Raw genomic sequence first — 25,115 nt, forward strand, 5'->3', positions numbered from 1 at the left:
CCAGGATCAACACTGTCAAGTTTATTAACTTTCAGCTTGGGAAAGGTGGAATCAGATCCCTTCCTCTCTGTTTAAACAGTAAAAAACAGCACCTGTTTGCATGTTTTACTACTGCATTCACCAGTATGATTTGTGTCTCTCAGTGATTCCCCGGGACAGAAAAAAATGAGTTTGCTGGAAACTTGTGCTCCCTCTGGTGTCTGAATGAAGCACGAAAAGCCAGCAAAAGCACTACCATGGGGGCAGTATTACAAATGCAGAATGATCTTTTGAATTTCCTGGCCACCCTAAAAATACTACATAAAAGATAATTTGATACCAATTTATTTCAAAGAGGATGAATTGTATATATTTGGATTGTGTTTTCATTTGCCCTACTGCAGATTTAATAAAACAGACAATGTATCCATGATTTCCAGCTATGATGGGTTGTAAACACTACCAGTGACTAATTGAATAGTCACTTGAATCTGCACAAAGCAATTTCCCTCCATTAGATTAAACATGTCACACCCTGTCAATGAAAAATCTATTTAACATCAACCCAGCAATTATAAGCATTTTGGAATGAGGCACCAGAAATCTATTTGTAATTAAAATTCCCTATATATATAGTGTAGGAATTTGGCTTAGCATCACAACTAAATTTATTCTTCACTAAAAGTTTGCCTACAGCAAGAACTGTAAAAGAAAAATTTCCCTTCAATTATAATGGATTTTTAACACATCAGTACCAGATAGCTATAAGCATTAGCTCATTTTCACGGTTTCATAATAATTATTTCTCATTGTTTGTCTCTTTGGGTACCAAGAGCAAGGTCCAGACTAAAAAAAGACTTAAACCCCAAGAACATAAATTCATCCATATTGCTTCAGATGATAAAATCAAAAACACAAATGAAATTTGTTATCATTAACTTTCTTTTTTTCCCCCTGTTTTTCCTTTATTCTATTTGGATTACAACTAATACATTCAACTAATACTTTCCTAAAATGTAAGCATACGTAATTGATTATATGCCATTCTGAGAATTTTATCTGGACTGTTAAACAAGAAGCACTGAATAAAGGCCAGAAATATTCTTTCCCTCTAAAAATGATGGCAAACCAAAATACTGTGCAAAAAGCTGTCATGTTCAGGAGAAATTTTTGTCTTTGTTTCATTTATCCAATATTTTTCAGGAATCCTGAGGAGGAAATAATGAGCATTTGCTTCGTTTCAAACTTGTGTTAATTTATTTTGCTGATATCTAAACATTTGCAGAAGAGAATTGTAAATTTTCCTGGTTGATAAACTACCTATGACTATCACATTGATGTGGGTACAATTCCTTGAAATATTTTCACAGATGTGACTGATTTATGAGCCCTGTGATTCAGCTCAGCTATTCAGCATGTGTCAGTTTTGTCTGAACCTGCAATTAATATGCAAATTAAAGAAAACTGAACCAAATTTGAATGAAAATATACAAACAGCTTTCAAAACTTTCAGACCAATGCAAAAAATACCTGAAGGAAGACCAGCGAGGCCAGAAAGCCTTAACAGGAAATCAAAGCTAATACAAATGATGTGGCCAAGACACTGATCAGATCTGACTGGAAATATTCTGCACTATTCACCACCCAGAAGCCTGACAAGAACCCACTGCACTGCTCTAGGACAGAGGCACTGCCTCCGTGTTAGCAGGTATCACAATGATTTGTGTTTTGACAGCAAACAAGAAGACACACAGAGAACAGCAGCAGCTTACAAAGACACATTTTTCAGGACTGAAGAAGAAAGCTGCATTTAAAAACAAAACAAAAGAAAGTAACAAACCCCCCCAAACAAAACAGAAAAGAAACCCCAAGCAAACACACAGGAAAAAAATCCAAACCAAAACAAAAAGCACCCCGAACAGACAAGTGGGAATCAGTGGAGAAAATTAAATAAATTCTGATCTGTCTCATGACTCACATGACTAGAGACTTTTTCTTCCGTGTCACTGAGCCAAATGGCACAGCCTCTACAATTCTAAAGGCACTGTTCTTTAACTAAAAGGATAACATTAATTTGCCTTTGCGCAAGAAACATTGATTCATCGTGTTTTAAAGAACATTCCCCTCCATTCTAGCAGGTTTTTCAATATGAGGTAATGATGAGACTCTAGGAAATGGTGCCAAAAATCCTGTTGGGATTAACTAAAGTCATATTGAATGCTGAGTCTTCTTGCTAGGCTTCACTGCATATCAGTTCCTGAGAAGGCCATTTGGGTGCAATCCTCTAAAGTGCCTGTGGAATGGGCAGCTCCTGGGGGAAAGGAGGAGCATTTTGAAATTAGCAACTAAATCTGAATTTATCTCTAAGGATTTAAGAACTTTATTTCATCTAGATTAGAGTCCTGTTCTTTGGTGTCAGAAGGTATTTGCGACTGTTAAAAGCAAGAATGTAAAATGAGGGCCTGGATTACCCACAGCTTTATCCTGGTAGGCAGAGAACAGCCAGACATATGCCTCCTCCATTCTCACAGATGCCACAATATTTCTGGATTAGGAGGAGGGGATTGGACCCTGACAGTGAAAGAATTGGCTTGAGGCAGACTGACACAACAGGGAGTTTATCTTTCACAGTGGAGAGCAATTTTCTCTCTGATGCTAAAAAGTATATGTTTATGTTCAACTGGTACTATACGCAATAATTCCAACATTGTCATTTTGTATTGTAATTATTATCTATTCTCAATCTCTCTTACCTGGAAAGAAATACAATCGTTTTACAAAAGGATATGTCCTATTTTGTGCATTTTAATATGTTTTTATATGCTGGAATGCATGTACATAATAAAATTTTAATCATTATTTTTGGTTTTCCAGAGTGGACAAACAATTGACTGAATGGGTGGGGGTTAAAAACAAAGCAGTCACTGACAAAAGCTATGACAATACTGAAACTGAAAACAAAGTTTTGTTATACTCCTGGGTTTTTTTTCAGAAGAATATTATTTTGCGATATGAAACTGTTTAAACATTATTATCTATTGAAATCCAGATTATTATTTAAAACAGATTTAAAATATTTTATAAGTAAATAAATGTATTTAATTTGCTTTTAAAAATACTTCAGAAAACATAAGTAAAATTCTTATGTTCCTATGCCAATTACAGAAATTATAATTGACTTTCAAAAATATATAGGAAAGATTTTGAGAAACAATATAAACTGTAAACATGCATACAAGAGATACTGGATTCTTAATTCCTTAAAATTATACTCATAAATCCTTGCTTTGATTTCTTAAGTAGCTACTTATATTCACAAAAGTTGTGAAGAAATGATAGGAAGAATAAAATTTTAAGATTACCTGAAAAGTGTCTGATATACCTATACTGAAACCTAAAACTATATACAGGAGAATTTATTGTATACAAAATTGAGTTTATTTGGGAATTAAAAGTTCCTATTATTATTAGCATCAGCTTCTAATAATTCAACAAATTTGATGTTGTACATATTGGAACTGTCTTGCTCACTGTGACACTATTTTTATGTATGACTCCATTTTTATGTAGGACCTCTTAGTTCTCATAGTAACAAAGAGACCATTGATTAGCTTACTTTTTTATTCTATGCCATCAAAAATGAAGAGACTAATCTTTACACTACCAAACAAAGCCCCAGTTTTTATCAATTACGTTTTATTAGGATAATTTTGGTAAAAAAAACTTTTTCCAAGTTAAAGACATTGCACTCAACAGCAATGGCAAGAAGAAAGCAATAAACACTCAATTATATATTAAGCAGCCATTATTCATTTCATAATATGCAAAAGGGACATTCCGAGGCTCGTCTTCTTGATCAGCTGATCAGCTTTGCTCAAATTTTGAATTTTGTTATTTCTCAGTCAAATAGACACAGAGTGAAGAGCTGCAGATATATTTAGTCAATCACCGCCCAGAGAAGGAACACAGTTGATCTCTGCTTTTGCACAAGACTTTTCTTTCTGGTAGTCCACAGGTAAACATACCACAAATCCTGGGCAAACCTCAGTTACCATAATCTAAAGAAAAATTATCACCTACCCATTCAGCCTTAATAAGTGTCATGGTCTCTAAACTTTTGTTGTCACTTCAGCTGTATTTATTCTGAAGTAAATGAAACAAGAGCTCACAAGCAAGAAACAAGAAGATGCTAAATACTTCATTAGTTAATCTGTAACAGATACATAGTGGATAAGGAGCCCCACCCCTGTGTAAAATGTACACTCTATCCATATGCCAGAAGTAATATTTGTTATTTTCTCTTTTGATCTGAACGTAGCAGTTTTTAGACAGACATAAAATTATTTGTTCTTGTTGGGTTTTGTTCTTTTTTGTTTTGCTGTCTTGATTTTTTTTAAATCTTGCTTTGCTATTAATAAAATTTTGGAGTTTATCATGAAAGAAATACAAATTAAGGGTTTTTTCTGTTTGTTTTTTTTTTCTTGTTATACTTTTTTCCCCCGGTTATGATAGGAGTTAGCAATCTCCTTCAGAATCCACAGATTCAAATGATAAAGGCCAGGGATTAAGCACAGCCGATTAACAGTCTGTGCCCTCTTCAATCTAGCATTTCCACTGTAGATAAACCCATATTCAGACTGAAGTTATAATAAACACACTGTCCTCAATATCATCTCCCTAGATGACCTCCTCAAAACTGACATTCAAGTATTCTTGTGGAAAATTACAGTTCATAGTAACTGAAAAGGCAGCCTAGACAATATACACCCACAAAAATAATACTGCAGATCAAGCCAAATGTTTAGAAAGCAACTGGATAAAATGATAGTTTTTCTACAATTATTTTATTTGCTTCAGTTCTGAGTAATTTATTATTACTATAGGTTTGACATATAAAATAAAATAATCTTCTTAGATTTTATTTTTATTGCTTGTATTGTGTGTCTTTAAAATAACTGCAATATTATTTATACTTATGACCAAAAAATAAAAAATCTCAATGGATCATAGTGGTTGCAATTTTTTTTCCCTTCCAAAGGCAAAAGAAAACAAACAGTGAAAATCTCCGGGTAACGTAGATACTATGAAATAGAAGTATTACTGTCAGGAAAGGGACACCAAAAAACCCTTGTCTAGTGAAAAACAGCAAAAGAATAAAAATATACAAGACAGAATTGCAGTATTATTCTTTTAAGGTATATATATTGACTTCTATGATAAATAATATTTTCACCAAATAAATAAATAGACAGCCCATAAAAAGGAAGATAGTTTTTGCTTTGTAAGGACATTTTGACATAGGAAATTCTGATAGGATTCTCCTGCTATCTGACATTTGAAATCCAGCATCTTCTGAGTCTAAAAAAAGGCTAGGATTAATACAGACACAGACTGTGTAACAGGTTATTTTAATTTCTTAACCTAGAAGCTCAAACTATTTTAAGGAACTATAGATTTATATGTTATTTAATTTCCGGGTACTTCTTCATACAAAAGCAGTAACATTTCAAACTCTTTTATTATAACTAACTAAACTTATCTACATAGTTAAAATGACTCTATTCTACTCTTATTCCCATTAGTTTATTGTGGAAAGATTCCAGTGAAGCAATTCTGAAATCAGATGGAGGGATATGTGCATTTATTAGTCAACCCTTTATTGAAAGTACGTGATCAAAATTTGGTTTTCTTTGGCCAAATCACAAAAATTATAACAGGTAATGCTACTGAAAAAGAACGGCAACAAAAGAAAGCAATGAAAAAATCGCCAAACCTGAGCTTCATTTTGATTAGTTATTCACTAGAATTGCTTTGAAGTAAGCACTGCAAATGACTGCAGTTAATTCATTAGTTGTTGCTCTATTCCTTTATTTAAAGTTAAAAAAAAAAAAAAAAAGAGGAAAAAAATTATTCAGAGTAAGTTTCATAATCAGAGCATTTATTAGGTTTGGATGATTCCAGCCACCTATTCTTCTAGAAAACAGTTTCAAAGCTCTTCAAATCAATATATACTGAAGAAAGAATTGAAAATATGAATTTAATTCAAAGTCACTCACTTTGAAATCTTGCTTCAAAAACTAATTTCATGGTCTGTTTCCATAACAACGCAGGTTATTTTTGCCAACTAGGACTCATATAATGAAGCATAACATCTTTAATCAGATTGTATGCACTACTATTTCAGACTGTTTAGAGTGATTTGGAGACACACTAACTTAGAGCATCTGATTTGTAGGTCAGTTCCTGTTAAGAATCTTTATGGTCAGAAGATCACATATATTCCTCACCAAAAAAGTCTCTGAGATTTATTAATTCATGATAAGATATACAGCATACAATTAAAACGTTGTGTACTTAATTTATTCATTCTTAAGATTCTTTTTTTACAATGGAATCTTTTAAAAATGCTTTTCATATGGTAGAGGAGCATCCTTACCTTCAGCTCATCACTAATGCAAACCTCGTCTTCTCATTATTCAGCTACATATCTTTATGCATGTGTTTATATTTTTAACAGGAGATATAAAAGCAACTTGATACCATTTACATGCCATTCAAAAAAATCTAACACCAGGAAGAGCAACTCATGCTTTTTGCAAAAGTAAGTGGACAAAAAGGTGTACAGAATGTGAAATTAAGTTTATCAGTTCTTTCTACTTTAAATCTAACCACAAATGTCATTAGCTATTATAGCAAGATGAGTGTTATAGGTTGCTAGTCATTCAGCTCACAGTATTTTACAATTTTTCATTTGATATTAAATATTCTTTTCCTAGATGTTCACATATATTTTCCTATGTCTAATTTCCTGTATCCCCTAATTAATAAATGAAACTTCCTATTATTAGATTGGAGGAATGTATTATTTATTAAAACTGGATTCTAAAAGAAGACTGAGTTAGCAGAGCTGATGTTCCTTCAGTGAGAACAAATAAAATCTTAACCCAGAATGCTTTCTCAGGGCAAGCTTACCCCAGTGACTAATTAAAAGATGAAGGCTAAAATCCAGACCATAAACAAATGTGGGGAAAAATTATCTATGTCATTATCCAAGGAGTAAGAAGGAGTCCAGTGAGACTGGAAGAGGGAAAGAACTGAGTTGTAAAGACCTGCTCCTTTGTCTGCCTGCACACAGGGGCACACAAACACACACAGACATGCACACACACTCGTGCACACAGAGCCCCCATAAACACAGCTTTCCTTTCACAGCACTTTTCCTTTAAGCACCTTGGTAGTATTTATGTTTGCAAAGCTCCCAGTATTCCCAAACCTTACCGCTTTATTTTTAGCTTTCAAGTTTTTCCTTCAGCTGATGAGAACAGGAAAAGAAGGTGGTATGCTTATTGCTGGCAGACAGCTTGGAAGTTCTGAGTACAGAAGCCAATCAAGGCAGAAGGATTATAACAATCAAAGTAGAAAATTTGCATATTTAGAGTATGGTTACTGAGAAATAACAATGCCTTGGTTGTGTAAATCAAACCCTCAGCAAAAGTGAAGGGATTTGCATATCTGGGGGAAATCTGTCATGTTATACACCTGTAACTGCATTCTAATTAGCAGAAAGAACTAGCTTTTAGCAGAATATTAAATATAAGTGCTAGTACTATTTTTATTTCCTTGTGAAATAATAGACTTAGCTTGTTTGGGGCCTGATAAAAACAGGTTTTCTTGCCTGTAGGAAGTAATACTATTCAAAACAACCAAATATACATTCATCATGCCACATACAGCTACAATTTTTAAGATTGGGATCATGTAAATGTTCAAAGAGTTCTGTATTACCAATTGTGTTCATCCTTTTTGTCTATAGAAAGTGGTTTAAAGTAGCTCTCTTGAGAAAGTATTGCACAAAACAGATGAAAGTTTAAAGCCACCTCTTCAAATCTGCATAATAAATCACCTAATAAATCATCATTTTAAATTTAGTGAATGAAGAAAAATAAGCTGGACTGAAAAGTCTCACAGACAAAAATCCTAAAAAAGCCCCTGCTGATGGAATTACTGTAATAATTTTCCATTATTTATTCAAATCAAGCAGAGTTAACAGTAGGCCCAGAAATTTTGTGATAAAATAAAGAAAAAATAGGTAAATTCTCCTTTAAAAAATAGCATGTAACAGTATATTTGTACCATTCATGCATGGAAAAATGACAATAGTACTTCAGGTTAATATTTATTTCCCCTTTCCTCTCTTGTGAGTAATTCTCAGCTGTCTTTTAGATGTAAGCTTAAGGCTGGCTGACATACCCCGGCCACTACTCGCAATCAAACTGCAGGTTGGTGTTGCACTGAGAAGTAAGAGAGAATCTATGCAAGCATATTCAATCTACAAAGTATTGATAATAATGCATATTCAGAGGCATTACCATTGCCACAGATAAACATGGATGAAACTCAGTAAGATGCTTTGAAGACCTGGAGGCTCCTCATATGTTGAACCGGTGAGCGCACTGCAGTGTGGGTCTCAGGGTACTTACCATCCTCTGTTGGCACATAGATATTCAAATACAGACAGTCTTCATTTTGATCTTGAACATATGTCACCACAGTATCCAGATTGGCTGTAAACCAGACTGGCAGCATATCGTTGAGCAGTGACCTCTCATCCAGGTACTGCGGGCAGACAGCGGCAAACTGTGTGGCATTGCGGACACCCGTCCAAGAGGACGGTGGCTCCGGGGGCTGAAATCGCCTTTCTCCAGTCGGAGGAGAAGCATAAGGAACACCCAAGTACTGCTCCACTGGACCAAGGATCTCATTAGGCAAAGGTGTTCTTAAACCACGTATTTTGCCATAATTCGTAGTAACAACTGGGTATTGTGCTTGGCCATCAATGAGAGTAAATCTTATAGCCAGTGCGGTTATCCACAGGAGGAAGTTAGAATTCAACATGACACACACTGGTGTGAAGATCAAAGGCAGCCATAGGAGTCCCATTGGTTTCGACATTATTTAAATCAACATCAGCAGGGCTCTTTTTTCCACAGCCAGGAGAAATTACTCAGTCAAGGAAAATGAAAACTAATAAAAAAGTAGTCAAAAGGAGATGAAGTGAGAGAAAATGTATCTTTGTTCAGGCAACAAAAAAATAAAAAGCTGATGTGTGATAGGTGCCTCAGCTGACTGGCTGTAGACAAATCCCAATGTCAGAAGAAACAAGGGAGTGTTTGCCCCTAAGGCCCATCCCAGACTTCAGTGTTGAATTAATCCTGGCAACACACAGCACTTCCCGACAAGTAGAGTGGTGAAAGATCCACAGTTATTCCACTGCCCCAGTGAAATGGCTCCTTTCCGTGAAGTCCAGCCCACTCAGTCAGCCTGCGGCCAAGAGAAAACAAACAATTCAAATCAATAAATTTATGTTGGCATAAACCTTCAAAATGAATTTATAAATAAATAAAAAGAAGAAATGAAAAAAAAAAGCCAGAAATTATATTCACACACTATTTCCATTCCAAGGCCCACTAACATTTTATGAACTTTAGACATCATGGTTAGGTATGTGTTTCCAAAGATATGTAAGTTAAGAGAGTTAAACTTGAAGCCATAAGATTATTCCACAAAACAAACGTTTATGCTTCTCTATATGCTTCCAAACCAAACCACAGACCAAACACTACTAATTTCAGGAAGAGTATCATATTCAAGTGCTAGCTTGAGGATATTTTCTGCCCTAAATAAACAGAATCTTCTTTTTAAGCCTATTTGCACTCCCACAGGAACCATTCATTACTTTTGTTTCCTGTATTGGATAATCTCTTTTTGCTATGAGTTGACAACTGCAGAATATTTTTCAGAGACATGACTTCTTTTCTGTATGACAACCTAATTTACCTCCATCTAATTCAGAAATTCCAATGAATGCAATAAACAATTAGTTCCAATCAAGTGTGAGAACAGTCAAAATGAGATATAAATTTATTGATTTTCATGTTTTCTTTTTCATGTTTCTTTTTTTTTTTTTTTTTTTTTTGTATGCCTGACAAAACAATGGAAAACTAAAGGGAAAAAAAAAAAAGAAAAGAATGCTACAATCTCTTAGGTCAGCTTTTGGCCTACATAATGTTACAATTATGTAAAATTACCTGCTTGCATTCTCTTACTTTTGTTTTTAAATATAAGGTGATTCATACAATAATTCTGTAATTTTTAATGAATACAAGTCACTTGCATGTATATGCTAATCATTACAAGCGCACAAACTTAACACACACCAACATTCTACCCACCCAAAGAAATTAGAGAACTTCCTTTTTACCCGTTACCCAACTCAAAAGCACATACAACATTTCCACAGGTAAAAAAATTCCACAGGTAAAAAATTCCTTGTTATAGGAAACTGACACTGATACCTTATATTTGGTAGGATGAACACACATGTATATATCAAAGTACTATGTAAGTGGACAAGCAGATCCTCTTTTTTGGTCAGGACTCAGATATGGAAAATAATTTGAAGGACATTTTATTCTCTCAAAACTCCTGGAATTCTTCAATTATTTCCTTTTAGTACTCATACCACAAAACTCTTGAAACACCAGAACACCAGAGGCCAGAAGAATACCAGATACGTATTACGTGTGATGGACCAAAATTTCTACTGACATTTTCTCTGGGACTTGCAATTTGCACAATTTGTTCTGAAGGACAAATCATTAACAGCTCTAATTTCCATGTCCCCAGGGGTACCACCAGGACTGTCAGTCCCTGAGTTATGCTGCAGGAAGCCCTATGCCCAACCCCACGCCCAGCCTGGATCTTGGCCTCACTGGGTCCCCAGGTAGACCTTGGACCTGACTCCTCACCATGCCTGGACTTACAATTCTTGGGTGGTAGCAGAGTCCTGTCCCTATTCTCAGTCCACCCTCAATGGGGAGCCTTAGAAGTTCAGAGTCTTGTTCCCTGGCACTCAGAGTGGTCAGCCAGCAATGGGTCTCTCGAAATTCCTCCTCAAGCGTCACTTTCCCTTCTGATTTTTGCTACCATCTTTAACAATGGAAATCAGCAGCAGGTGGTTGATTTTGAGTAGCATTCCTCTTGCTCTGTCCCATCCGGACTTTGGCACACTTTACTGATCATGCAGCACAAATCAGATTTTCCAGTTATATCCAACTGAGGATTTAATCTGTGCTTAGGGAGGAACAACAGATCTTATTCCCTTGACACCCACACTGCAGAAGTTTGTAATGACAGTTTAAGAAATGTGGAATGCAGCACTAAGAAAATTGGCAAGGTGGAAGGAAACACAGTGATCCAGATAATGAAAGATGGATAGAGAAAAAAAAATTTCTGGGCAAACAGCAAGCAAAAAAAGAGGAAACAAAACAAGAAAAGAAAATGGGAATGACAAATAAACAAGAGTGATCACATTACCATCAGGAAGAGAACCAAAAATGACAATATGAAGGAAATCCTCAGCTGATACAGCAGAGAGAATATGCAATTGTAAAAAATGTGACTAAATAGTATGGCTTTCTTGGCCACCTGAATACATGCTGGCTCATATTCAGCCAGCTTTGAAACAGCACCCGCAAGTCCCCTTCAGCTGAACAGCTCTCAAGACACTGTTCACCAAGCCTGGAGCATTGCACAGGGGTTTTGCAACCCAACTGCAGGACCTGACCCTTGGCCTTATCAATCCTCAGAGAACTGGTCTCAGTAATCCAGCCTGTGGAGTTCCTTTTGCAGAGCATTCCTACGCTCCAGCAGATCAATACTCCCATCCAATTCAGTATCATCTGTGAACTTACTGAGGATGTATGCAATCCCCTCAACCCAATCATCAATAGAGACATTAAACTGGCCCCAAGACTGAGCCCTAGGGAACACCACTGCTGACCAGCTGCCGAGTGGATTTAACGCCATTCAGCACCACTCTCTGGGCCTGACCATCCTGCCAGTTTTTCACCCAGTGAAGACTGCACCCATCTAAGAAATGAACAGCCAGTTTGCCCAGGAGAATGTTGTGGGAAACAGTATCCAGTGCTTTACTGAAATCTAGATAAACAAAATCCACAGCCTTCCCCTCATCCACCAGCCAAGTTACTTTATGACAGAAAGAGATCAAGTTAGTCAAACAGGATCTGCCTTTCGTAAATCCATTTGTGAGTATCATCTGGGCATGATTCACTGGCTGTCCTGCACATAGCACGTGATGGCACTCAGGATTATCTGTTCCATGACCTTCCCCAGTATCAAGGACAGGCTGACAGGCCTGTAGTTCCCTGGGTCATCCTTCTGACCCTTCTTGTGGATGGGCATCACATTTGCTAATTTTCCATCAACCTGACTTACTTTCTCCACAGTTAAGCAGGACTGCTGGTAAGTCATTTAAAGTGGTTTGATAAGCTCTTTCACCAGCTTCCTCAGGTGTATCCCATCTGAGCCCATAGACTTGTGTGTGTCTATTTTGCTGTAAATAGCAGGTCACTAACCATTTCTCCTGGATTAAGGGGGCTTCATCCCATACTTCCCCAGCTGCCAGCTCTGCGAGCTGTGCATCCTGAGGACAACTGGTTTTGCTGTTATACTGAAGCAAAGAACCCAGACTGAGGCAAAGAAAAAAATATTTTAAAAATATCTTGTTTAGGCAAGAAAATCAGGCAGAAGTTATCACAATTAGGCATAAAATATCACACATTTCAGTTTATCGACATTACTAGAGGAATTAACATTTTCCTAATGTTAGTGTCACATGTGACATGTATACACGCTCATACACAACGACACAAAAAATAATTTTCAGAAATAATATTGAGAGGTAAGGAAGAAGGTATGCTGCCTATTAATTTGTGAACTGTGATGACTATGATATGATGTTATTAGATACATCACTGAAAATGTTGGAAGATGTAAATAGAGAGTCACAGATTTCAATTAGGGATTAATCTTAAACAGAAATCTGTAAACATTCTAAAAAGGTTTGTAGATATATCAAAACTAGTTTGATGTTCAATTATATGTATACAGTCAGCTATTTAATATGCCTTTACATACTGAGTCTACAGGAAGACATGTACTTCTCATGCCTTTTTTTATTATCACTAATAGTGTTGTACTTCTTCCATATTTTTATTTACTGCTTCAAATGTTAAAAAATGCATACAAACTGCTTGCAAAAAAATCTTAGTTGGAAGTATCACTCATTCATACAATCAAAAATAATCCAAGTCAGAATATTCAGTTCAAAATAACAACTTCTGGCAGCACACCACACAGAGAAGTCAAGAAAGGTCTGAAATCACATACAATCACATACAATGATTTTGTTATTGGCAGAGTAGTGTAATTTGAGGCTAATGAGACATTTATGGCCTTTGAAGAAAATGCAGATTGAAGTTAACATGGATGTGTGTCTAGAAATACCACTTGTTCTTGTTCATAAATCTGTGCCCCAAGACACTCTTAGAGATGCTTAAATAGTCTATGAATCAGGCCTTCAGGGCTAAACTGATGGTTTCCAGGAACTGCAGTTACCACTTTTTCAACCTGAGAAGATTGTCAGTAGCTCTACACTTATTCTCTAGCTGCTAGGGAAATAGAAGACATGCCTTAGAAGTCATCTTTTCTCCAGTGTAGAACAGAAAACTAAAGTGACTTCAAGTTTTTGGTTTTTTTTGGGTTTTTTTTGGGTTTTTTTTGTTTTGTTTTTTTTTTTATCCTCTTGTTCAGGTCATGACCAGTTACAAGAAAATGAAGCAGAAATATAAATTACATCTATACAGGAAATTGAAGACTCTGCAGATATCCTAGGGTTTCCCAGGCTTTATCTAAGACAACTAGTGTAGAATAGTACTCCTCAGCTTTCCATCACTAACCACATTTATTCTACGACCCTCCCTTCTGCTCATATTCTCAAGGGGGGTTTTGGGCATGTACACAGATCTGACCTCAACAGAGAGTCAGGGTTAAACACTCACATCCCTTTCATTAGACAGACATTCTGAAAGCATACAGGGAGCTTGATTAGCTGAAATGTAAGGGCAACCAGCTAGTCAGTAGAAAAAAAATGACAAATTATGTAATTCGTAAAATTTCAGATTCTCGTCATATTATCATTTTGCTAAGTATTTAATGTATTTTACAGAATACGGAGATTCAAAAAATATTTCATTTATCAAGAACATGAACTGTTTTTTCTTCTTTCCATTCCCTTTGTCCCCTTGAAATAAGTAATTCTGAAAGTTATTGAGTATGTATGTATGATTGAGTATGATATGTATGGCTTGCTTTTTGGGTTTTCTTTGTTGCTTTGTCTTATGTTTGTGTGTGTGGTTGATTGTTTTTAAACAAAAGCAATTAGAATATTATCATATTGTAACATATAGAAATCTCTATAATAATGTTGATGTATGATACTGTAAATAAGAACTCTCCAAGGCATAGAAGTTTTTGAACATGCCAACAGTTTTAATTTTTACCAATATATCCATAAAATTTGAAATATTTGCAGAAAACTGATCACACTGTTGTCTTCTGTAGAAGCTCTTCCCAAAGCAGGTTTAAATACACGTCTACCTCATAATCAGCACTACACCCTCTGAATAGTCACTGTATTTAAATGCTCATTCAACAACAAAAGAGCAATTTTTCCAAATCTCAGTAAATGCATACTGGGTGTATCTACTATCTTTCAAATTAAACTAACAACTCAAAACACTTATAACTTCTTTAGGGATTTTTTTTCTGAGCTTCTAGAACTTTCTTGATAAGCTGAAAGGAGTTAAGCTTCATTTTTCCTTATCCTACAAAAAGTCATTCAGAAATATCAGACAAAATAATAGCGAACAACACAGAGGAACACCTGCCATTCAATAATGTCCACCTTCTAGACTGGATTACTTAGAAAGTTGGTAGGAAGTTTATTTATGAAAACTGGCCAATTATAAAATATTTTTGAATCTCAGAAGTGTAACTACAGTTATGTCTGGCTTCAAATTAACATGCAGCTTAGTTTTACAAGAAATTCTTTTTCCTATACCATGTATATATTTATTTTGTTGATTTTTTTGTAAGCATTTTCCCAACTCAAATAAGATATTTATTATTAAATAATTCTTAAAAATACACACAAACACAAAAAAACCACCCTCAAAACAAAGTAGAACCCCCAAAATCTAGACTTCTAATAATCCTAACTGTAGAGAACCCGATCTAAGCATGTTTTATCTCAAACATTCTGAGCATTGCTACAGGAAAGGTGACCAGAGGATGGATGGGGCTGTGTTGTCCTAAGCCAACTCCCTGCTTTGCCTTGAGACTTATGCTCAGTCCCTGTCACCCCAACTCACTTCCTGGGGAAGGGCTGGCTGTGCAGGGGTGAAAAAACAAGCAAAAAGCCTAATTTACATTAGAGGCACACAGGCTGCACCCACTCTCACTTTCTCCTCTCTTTCTTCCTCTTTACTTTAACTGGCTGCCACAGTCAAGAACACAACTGTACAATAAAGCAGAAGAGTTCCCTGACACATGGTCCAGTGTCCTTGTTCAGCCTGAGGAGAACTAGCAACAAACATGATGTCCTGTGGGTCATGACACTAACTTAGCATTATAATCTAGGGATGAGTATCTGAATACTGTCTCACAGAATTATTTAGTTGGGAATTATAACTTATTAATACACAGCCAAAAAATTCTTCAAGATTTAAAGTTTAAACTGAAAAGAAAGTGATAAAAATTTAAGAATTTTGATGTATCCTTGATTAAAGTGAAAATAAATGCCAGATATACAAACATCATGATTGACCTTGAAGTTGGTCTTAGTTTTATGATTAGAAGTCACAGAAAACAAAGGTAGATTTCAAAAAAAAATTAATATGGAAATTAGGCCTGAGGAGCAATATAAATTACATACAAACATTGACTTAAACAGGTTGGGTTTTTTTTTAAAGAACATGTTGCATTTACCCTTCTGTGAATTTCTCTCCAAGTGAGAGAAATAGGCTCAGATAGGCTTGGACAGTGTCAGTAGATCCCCCAGGTTAGAAACTACAATCACCATTTACTTTTCAGAAAATGGGCACACATTTTTTCCATATCATTGCTTCCTGCCTGGAGCAATTCTCTTGTTCTGAATATCTAAATCTCATATACTATCAAAAAGAACAATGGGATTAAAAGAAAAAGCTGTGTGGTCCCTCCAATGTTTTTGAAAATGGCAACTCTCTCCATAATGAAGACAATTTGAAAGTAAGCAGAGGAAAAGGAAACATGATCATCACTCCTTTCCAAGCAAAAAAAAAAAAAAAAAAATTTAACCTCAGCATTCTCAAAAAATCAGCTGTTTCGATTTGATTATAAGAGGTGGTTGTTGAACAATCATAGATATGGTTTCTCTTATTTTTTATGTATTTAAAATAATAAAAAACCAGTATGACCAGAGGGACCCAAGAGTAACTGGGAATGCTCAGTTAAAACAGTTGCACTTAACTCACTGACCTTTTGAACAGTAATTTCAACTACTATTACATGTAAGTATAGAAGAATTTCAGTGGTTAGACAATTTCCAGGATACTTGCTGATTCTTAGGATTGATGAAGGTTGCAAATAAACACAAGGTTTCAATATTAGAAGGGAAAAACATAAACTCCTTACAAACATAAGCCTGAAATAAGTAATAATCCCAAAATTACAGGTGTGTTCCATTCAGCTCAGATTGTGATGTGAATTTAAGTTTCCTGTGACAGTAGCTATTCAATTGTGGTCTAATTGCAGCTGTGAAGTCTTAAGAAAATACTACATTTCTAGTACATGTTCTAGGGAAATGTACAAAAATAGCATCAGTACAGTCTAGCACAACCAATGGCATCATTTCCAGCTTTTACTTCTGATATAACCTTGTGCAAGAAATGCGACATACTCTGGGTCTCTCTTCGTCTCTTTTATGCACCTCTCTTTGCTTTAATTTGGATGTCTTACTACAAAAATAAAAAAATTATTAACTGAAACAGAATGTTCAGCCCTGAGTTTCTTTAAGGCAAAAGTTCCTGTAGAGTAAAATATCTTAATGCCTGGAGCAAACCACTAATTTATGGATCTGAAAAAAAAAAATAAAATATGCACACAAAAATCAGTATTTAATACATTAGGCTTACAGAGTAGGCCTTCATAAATTGAATAAACCCTCAGAAACATCAAAGTTCATTACTCACTACCATTTCGAGACCTCAAAAAAAAAAGCATTTGTAACACGGAATGAGTCTTAACTCTTCATTTGTAAGAAAGATCAAATGACTGAAAAGAAAAATTCTTAATGAAATCTAACAGGTTTTGTCAAAATATTATACAAAGAAACTCACAGGTCTCAGTCCTTTCTTGTCTTCTCCATTGAACTGAAGTGCATGCCCTTGTCAAGGATGAAAGAAACTACAACTATTTTCTGAACCAACTGAGAAATTGTCTAAGGGACTGATTCATATGCAATCTGATCTCTTGAGGCTATTTAATGATTAGAATTTGATATCTCCCTCTAGGCATTCTAGTCTCAGAAGAGGATACATTTAAAATGTTACAGTAACCAGAAACAGGGTGGGAAAAGCAATTTAAACCAGCTGGGCATGTGAACACGTGCAAATACACACACACGCACACAGACACACCATTAATATATTATATGCCCCAAAAAAAAAAGTTGCTGCTTCATTATACAAATTCTTAGGACTTAATTACACAGGAGACACAGGCAGGATATTTTCACTGCACTACCTGGTTCAGTTACCAGGTGGTGATACAGCCTTCATTCATATGATAATGTCACAATTATACATTCATTCTGGAAGTGGGGAAGTTGAGTGGCTACCCTCATTAACCTGAAGAAATCTAAACCCATTGTTCCCTCTTCCAAGTTACAAACATTACCTTTCAAATAAGACTGGGGTAGCTATAAGGACTCTGTGAAGCATTCTCCCTGAACCAAAAGACTTCCCTCTGAGTTTCTTACCCTTTAACTACGAGAAAACTGTAACATTGGATTCCCTTAAAATAAAAATTTTCTTGGACAGGTATTCTCAATCTCAAGCAAGTCCTATGTAGTTTGTAGGAGAATTATTTCATAAAATAAAAATTGTGACTGGAAATAAACTATACTATGCTTTTACATCACAAAATTGATTTATCAAGTAAATCTTCCCCTTAGGTTTTTTTATTTGTTTAAAAGTGGACAACTTCACCAGTATAAGGAGGAGAGTCATCCAGCTTCTCTTCCTGTATGGCTCTCCTCCTAACTTAGTGGGCTTTCCCCTGCTAAATGTTGTCTTGAACCCCTTATATTTAAGAGGTGAGAGAACATGTCTCAGCAAAATAAGTCTCCACAAAATATTGTGAAAAATGGGATCACCAGAATCCCTCACTAGATCAATGTTGCTAGATCAACAAAGCTGGTGAAGGGGCTGGAGCACAAGTCATAGGAGGAGTGGCTGAGGGACCTGGGGTCACTTTGCCTGGAGAAAAGGAAGCTTAGGGGTGGTCGTCATTGCTCTCTACAAATACCTGAAAGAATGCTCTAGCAAGGTGGAGGGCATTATCTTCTCCCAAATAACAAGGAATAAAACAATTGGAAATGGACTCAAGTTGGAGTGGGGGAATTCTAGATTAAATATTAGGATTTTTTTTTCCCCAAGAGTATTGCTAAGCACTGGAACAGGCTGCCCACAGAAGTGATGGAATCACCATCCCTGGTGATATTTCAAAGGCATCTGGATGTGGCACTTAGGGACACGGTTCAGTGGTCAGTGTGGCAGTGCTGAATCTTAGAAGTCTTTTCTAACGAAAAATATTATTCTATGATTTTAAACAACATTAATGAAACCATTCCTGTGCTGCCTGCTGCCTTCCCCTCTTCCCTGCAAACACAGTTTAAAAGCTTGCCTAGAAGAGAGACTGTGGCATATACTCCGCTTACTGTCTACATTCAATAATGAAGGATGAAATTCTTAACTTTCTAGCTGACATAGGTACTGGGAGCTGTGAAATAAATCACATACTATGGACTCCTAAAAGCTAAACATAATATTATCATACTCAAGTCCTGCTATGGATCCATATCTTAAGCTGTTTTCAGGCCAATGCAGTCAGCACTGGAATTCAGGATCTAAGCAGGAAACTAGATAGGGCTAGAGTGTGGACTCCAACACTGTCCTACCCCAGTATTCATACCTAGCAGCCAATGTACAGGGAGTAGGATAGGCCAGAAGTATTCTTCAATAGATAGATTTTTTTTTTCTTTTTAGAAAAATTTCCACTATAGAAATGCAAGCTCTTCTATGTTACGTGGCCTCAGGGCAGAGAACAGCACCTGGACCATTTTATTGACTAAGATATAACCTCATGGACAGAACCAGAGATATCTTTCCTCACCACTGATTGACATGCCGGAAAAAAGCAGGAAAGCTAAGGTTGGAAAAGATATCAAATCTTTTTCTGGTAGTTTTCTGCTCAGTGAAAAAGGTCCTCCATTTCAAATCCCACACTCCCAAATGATAAAAAATCAAACTATCTTTCATATTCTTTTAACAATTCCAAGAGAAATCTCAGAACAATATGTTTTCCCTCATGAAAGAAAAAATCCCAAAATTATCTGCATGACAATCTTTATCATTCTATTACATGGGAATTTCAAAGCCAAATCTCACATGTAGTTAATTATATTTTCTTGCATCAAAGGGTTTTCAGAAAGCTAAGGTAAAATATATTTTCTTTGTAATGTGTAGAGTCGTATCTGAGTAGGAAATAGAAGCCAATGAAAAACACAGAAGTTACCATTTCTCCCCCTGTTCAACCTTTCACTCCAATTATTGAAATGCTTCCATCTTTGCCTAGCACAATGAATAGGTACATTCTCTACCTTGGAAACAAATACTAAAGCTCATGTCGGTTCCCCAAACTGTATATGAAAAAGTCAGATAGTCTGTCTATACTAGAAGCATATACTTCAGGCAGCAGTTCTTTCTACTGTAACACAGGTATTTGACATTAAAGATAGTTGAAGTCAACCACTATGAAAGCATCCTGAAGATTATGCTGAAAAAGCCCAAGTGATTAGCTTAGATTAGACAGCTAACTGTCCTAACTGAGATGTAGTAAGATGATTCTTTCTTTCACTTCTTACCAATACACACAGAATTATCTTTATAACCACAGAGTTAAGAGCCTTGTAACTTTCTTGTTTGTTTCATACATGAACAAAGTCCTCATGACTAAAATCAGGACAAGCTTATTCTGCTAAAAGTTTCTTAACAGGTTTTGTTTTGTCCTATCATTAATTGCACTGATAGTTTATAAAAGACGATGTAGCATCCATTGATAGGAAATTCCATATACAAATTTAAGACAAAATGCAGATATTTTCTTACCTACCATTAAATTAATTTTATTTTCTGAGGCTGTTTTTATTATTTTGCCATTAATATTGTTATTCCCATAGCCACCTTAAAATTATTTTAGAAACTGTTGCAATGAATCTTCCCTGGTGTAAAATCGTATCTCAGAGAACAAGTTTATCCAGTTTTGCCATCTTCACCTAACACTAGCTTTTACAAACACAGAAGTGATAGGCTTGTGGAAAATGAGCATTATGTTAGAAATATTTGGATTTCTCGTTATTTTTTTGGTTGCAATGAGTACTATTTATGAATGACTTTCTAAGAAGACCCATATAATATTATTATTTTTATTATTACTATCATATTATTTAGCACACTCTACCTGCTTTTACAAGACTGCAAAACTACATGGGCATTTTAAAATATGAGAAGAAATATTTTTTAACAATATGATTCCATGAGAAAACATTATGCCATGGTATCTTTTCAAGACCCATTTTACTCTTGTTCTTCCCTGCTTGAAAGCATCCTCTTATAAAGATACCCTCTATACTTTTCCTCTTTTGCACATAGCCCTCTCAGTTCTCTTCTAATTCTCAAATCTTTCTCTTTCCTCTTTTGGAAAAAAGAACACGCTAGAACACTAGCAATGTTCTTTTCCATAATCATAATTCTTTCCTGTGACTCCTTTCTTCTTCCTGGTCATTTGTTTTGGCTTCCTTTTGTATAAAGAAAAAGTAACATGCCCATGAAATCAATATATATAATTTTTTTTATGTGTAGAAGGAATTTATTACATTTATTTTGTAAAGGGTTTCTGTGTTGGTTTTTTTTTAACTTATTTGGTTTTGTGTGGGGTTTTCTTTTTCTTTTCTTTCTTGTATCATATCCATATGGGATGCTATTGCAAAAAAAAACTCAAAAACACCCAAAAAATAAACAAACAAAAAACCAAAAAAACCAAACAAAAAAACCCCAGAAGACAATTTGCAGCTGCCAGGTTGACTACGAAGGACTGATCTATTTTTTCCTGCCCTCAGTCAACTGATTTAGGTCAGGATTGAGAAAAAATATACCTTGTCACATGGCAGGAGTTACAGCTTCCTATGTGCTTCTATTATATCATCTCAAGAAATCTCACTAATAAAACATAATACCAACCAAAAATATCTACCACAAACTAATGCAGTCAATTAATAGAACAGATGGAGGTCAGGGCAGACAATTAAATCCCTTTGACAGAGGAGAAGATTATTCTACCTCATATTGGAGATATGTCAGTAATTCTTGTGTGATCTGACTTACACTTTATTCTGCAAAATAATTCCTTTCATAATGCCTTTTTTGGCATGAGAGAAGAAGATTCATCATCTAAAGGTCTTGCTTGCAGCTGTAGTGCGGGAGTGCACATACGTTTTTCCAGCAGTATTTTTATTGATTCTCAGAACAAGAAATACAAATCTCCTTTTTGCCTTTATTTAGATAGGCACTGCTTCTCAAAAGGATGATACAGCTATCACCTTGTCAAGGTGCTAAGCACTTTTTTGGAATTTAATACTGTGTTCTATAGGTATCAAAGATAACCATTGAGATGTTGTGATTCATTGTTTCTCTGGCCATGAATTTCAGCATATTTGCAAAAATTATCTTTCCTAAAGTCTTGCACAAAGATGGTTGTATTTTTGGACATGGGAGCTACACTAATACAAACTGGTAGGTGTTGTTACCATATTCTGGCAATACTGATGACATATTTCATGTTTCAAACAAAAAAGAAACTAAGCTATTTAATTTTTTTTTCCAATTTTGATGATTTCCAGCATATAGATTTCAAAAAATAAACCATAAGCAGCTATAGGGAAAAATTCTTCAGCTAAGGAATTAACTTGATATATTTTTTTCACAGAAAAAGAACTCTGTACCAAATGAGTTCCAATTTGTTTTTAAATAAAGGTCAACACAAGTTTTGATAACTATTTAATTTCTTTTTTTAAAGTTATAGCACACAGTGGAAATATTTAAATTTCAAAAAGCTTTTAGGAAGTTGCACTAATATTAAACTAATACTTAAAAGCACTGAAAATCCATATTCCAAAAGACAAATCAAGCTGCCAAGAGAGTGACCTGTTAGTGTAATTGCTGTGACTGCTCTGTCCCAGCTTCAATTTTCATTGGTGAAATTAATCCATTTTCTTTGTCAAGCTCATCTATTGAAACTCCTACTTTGTTAATTAATAAACTCAGATTGCTTAATGACTGCACAATCCTAAAAGCTTTGATTTCCAGATAAATATGCTTTAATGAATCCTGATCTCAAATTAATATACATTTGATGCTGAATATAACAGATGTGAATTTCTTGTACTCTTACGTAGCTTATTACCTCACTGTTTATACATTTTAGTTTTGATGGCCTGTAATGAAAACAGATTCTAGTTCTGCCATTGTTTGAACGTTGTATTGAAACCTCACACCATGCCACTCAATGAGCTGTATTTCACTAATACTCTATAAAAAATGAAATAAAAAATATTTCAGTAGTTTTTAAAGTAATTACTTCTGTTTCATTTGGTCAAATATAGTATATTTCTTTTAACTTTCTTCCTTTAAACAGAACTGTATTAACAATAGAAATGCTAAGTCTCTAATTATCATCACCATACTTTTCAAGTGACTCAGCATCATTATTCAAACTTGTAACATAACTGTTTTGGGTTTTTTCCATCCCTTTGATACTTCCATATAATGAAAGAGAAAGAGTCATACTGTTATTTTAAATCTATGGAAAGAAAAATTTAATTGTTCCTAAATGACGATCACAGGTTCACAGATTGGTTGAAGTTGGAAGGGACCTCTGGAGTTCATCTGGTCCAAAATTTCTGCTCGAGGAGGGATACCTGCAGCTTGCTGTGATGACATTGTTTAAGTAAGAATAGACTGTACCTCATTATTCACAGTTTTCAAGCATTTGCATCTCATCTTTGTGAATGAAATTCATGACACATGTCTACCAGTAACAGCAGACACAATGGTACAATACAGCATATAAAATATCACCTACGTACCTTTAAAGCCAAGCAAAAAGCCTCAAATGATAGAAGCAACACAATTTTTCAGTATAATTAACTCCACTGACTGCAAACTACATTAGAATTAAATGTGTAATTTAGTTCCAGATAAAAGAGCTTTGTTTCCACCCCAGAGAGACAAACTACAATTTTAATAGATATTGGGTTGCAGGTTATTGATTTCTTACACAAAGAAAAAATTCAGCTTTTTAAAATTATAATTAGGCACCAAATTTTGTCAGTGATTTCCTGAAGTCCTATTGAAACATAAAAATTCAGACTGTTTTTTCTAACATTCTGTGAATAGTTGAGTAAGCTTTCAATCCATGTTCATGTTGTGAGTGCAGAAAGGCTATTAATACAGCTGCAACCAGGTGAAAAAGAGAAGAGTACATCTTCATAAGAAATATAACCTATAATGAAAGGTGACAGAATCTGATTTTACTTAACCTGAGTAGTTTCACCTACACTCACATATTCTGAAGTTGTGGATAACAATATTACCATATTTGTGTTGTGTTCCCTTTCTCTGGCTTTTTTCTTGGAAAAGAAAAATTGAATGCAAAGCAGTATATATGAAAGGAAATGTGTGGAGGGTGTTGATAATAAACCTGGTAGAAAGAGTGCTTTAGATACTTTCAGCTTCCATACTTAAGATCCAATAGAAAACACTATGTGTCTGTGTGTATTTATATACATATATATTTTGCGCAACATCAATAGCAAATAAAAGCAAAATAACACTCTGAAAAATTCTGTACAATACCAGCTATCTGGGTCTAAATTGGCATGCAATTAAAGCTAAATGTATTTTATATTCATATATACAAACAAACATATTTACCTTCAGAATCAAATAGTGATTTTCAATTCTAAGTAATTTCTACAAGCAGTTTGGCTTCCTGCTGGCAAAAACATTTTATTTTTTTCTTTCAAAAAAGAAAGAAATATGCCATCATCTTCCCTAGTCACTCAACAGCTGTATCAATTTGTTTTCAGGGCAGTGATTAGCATAATTGTGGTGGATTACTCGCATTTAGCACAGAATGGAAATAATTCAGCATTTTAGCAGATATGACATAGAATGTATGGGATATCCAGGCCCTCTGGAGTGGTGCTGGAAGTTTTTTTTTTTCCTAAAACTGTACTAAAAGCCTATTTTTAAAAAAACAAATCTGTCTGAAAGAACCAAAACCCTTCAGTTCTTCTAATGTGCTGTTTGATAAACAATCTCAAACTATGGCAAGGGCACACAACCATGAAATCAGCTGCAAATAGCTATGCTAAGGGCATTACTCAGAAGGGTTTCACTGTGATATAATTTCTCTAAAAATCAGAAAACAAACAAAAAAATACACTGTTGTGAGATTTGCAAGCGTCCCAGCATGAGGGAAGAAACGAGAATCTTGACTCCATGTTTCAGAAGGCTGATTTATTATATTATGATATATCTTATATTAAAAATGTTATACTAAAGCTATACTAAAAGAATAGAGGGAAAGGATTCATCAGAAGGCGAGACAGGAATAGAAAGGAATGAATAACAAAGTCTTGTGACTGACCAGAGAGCCCGACCCAGCTGCATCCTTGATTGGTTATCAAGTAGAAACACATAACATGGACCAATCAATGAAGCACCTGTTGCATTCCACAGCAGAAGATAGTTATTGTTTACATTTCTCTCCTGAGGCTTCCCAGGAGAAGAAAATCCTAGCAAAAGGATTTTCATAAAATATGTCTGTGACAA

At 35.2% G+C, this 25,115-nt stretch overlaps 1 protein-coding gene across 2 annotated transcripts in view; it reads right to left on the reverse strand.

Moving 5' to 3' along the window:
- Positions 1–25,115, reverse strand: part of NLGN4X (neuroligin 4 X-linked) — a 164,437-nt gene that overhangs the window by 102,840 nt on the left and 36,482 nt on the right. For both annotated transcript variants that reach the window (XM_038127835.1, XM_038127826.1), the window contains exon 3: positions 8,460–9,300. In XM_038127835.1, coding sequence (XP_037983763.1) covers positions 8,460–8,931 — 472 coding nt within the window. In that variant the 5' untranslated portion in view covers positions 8,932–9,300. The remainder of the gene's footprint in view (positions 1–8,459; positions 9,301–25,115) is intronic.

Source organism: Motacilla alba, chromosome 1 (assembly GCF_015832195.1).
Source record: "Motacilla alba alba isolate MOTALB_02 chromosome 1, Motacilla_alba_V1.0_pri, whole genome shotgun sequence".
Classification (NCBI taxonomy): Eukaryota; Metazoa; Chordata; class Aves; order Passeriformes; family Motacillidae; genus Motacilla; species Motacilla alba.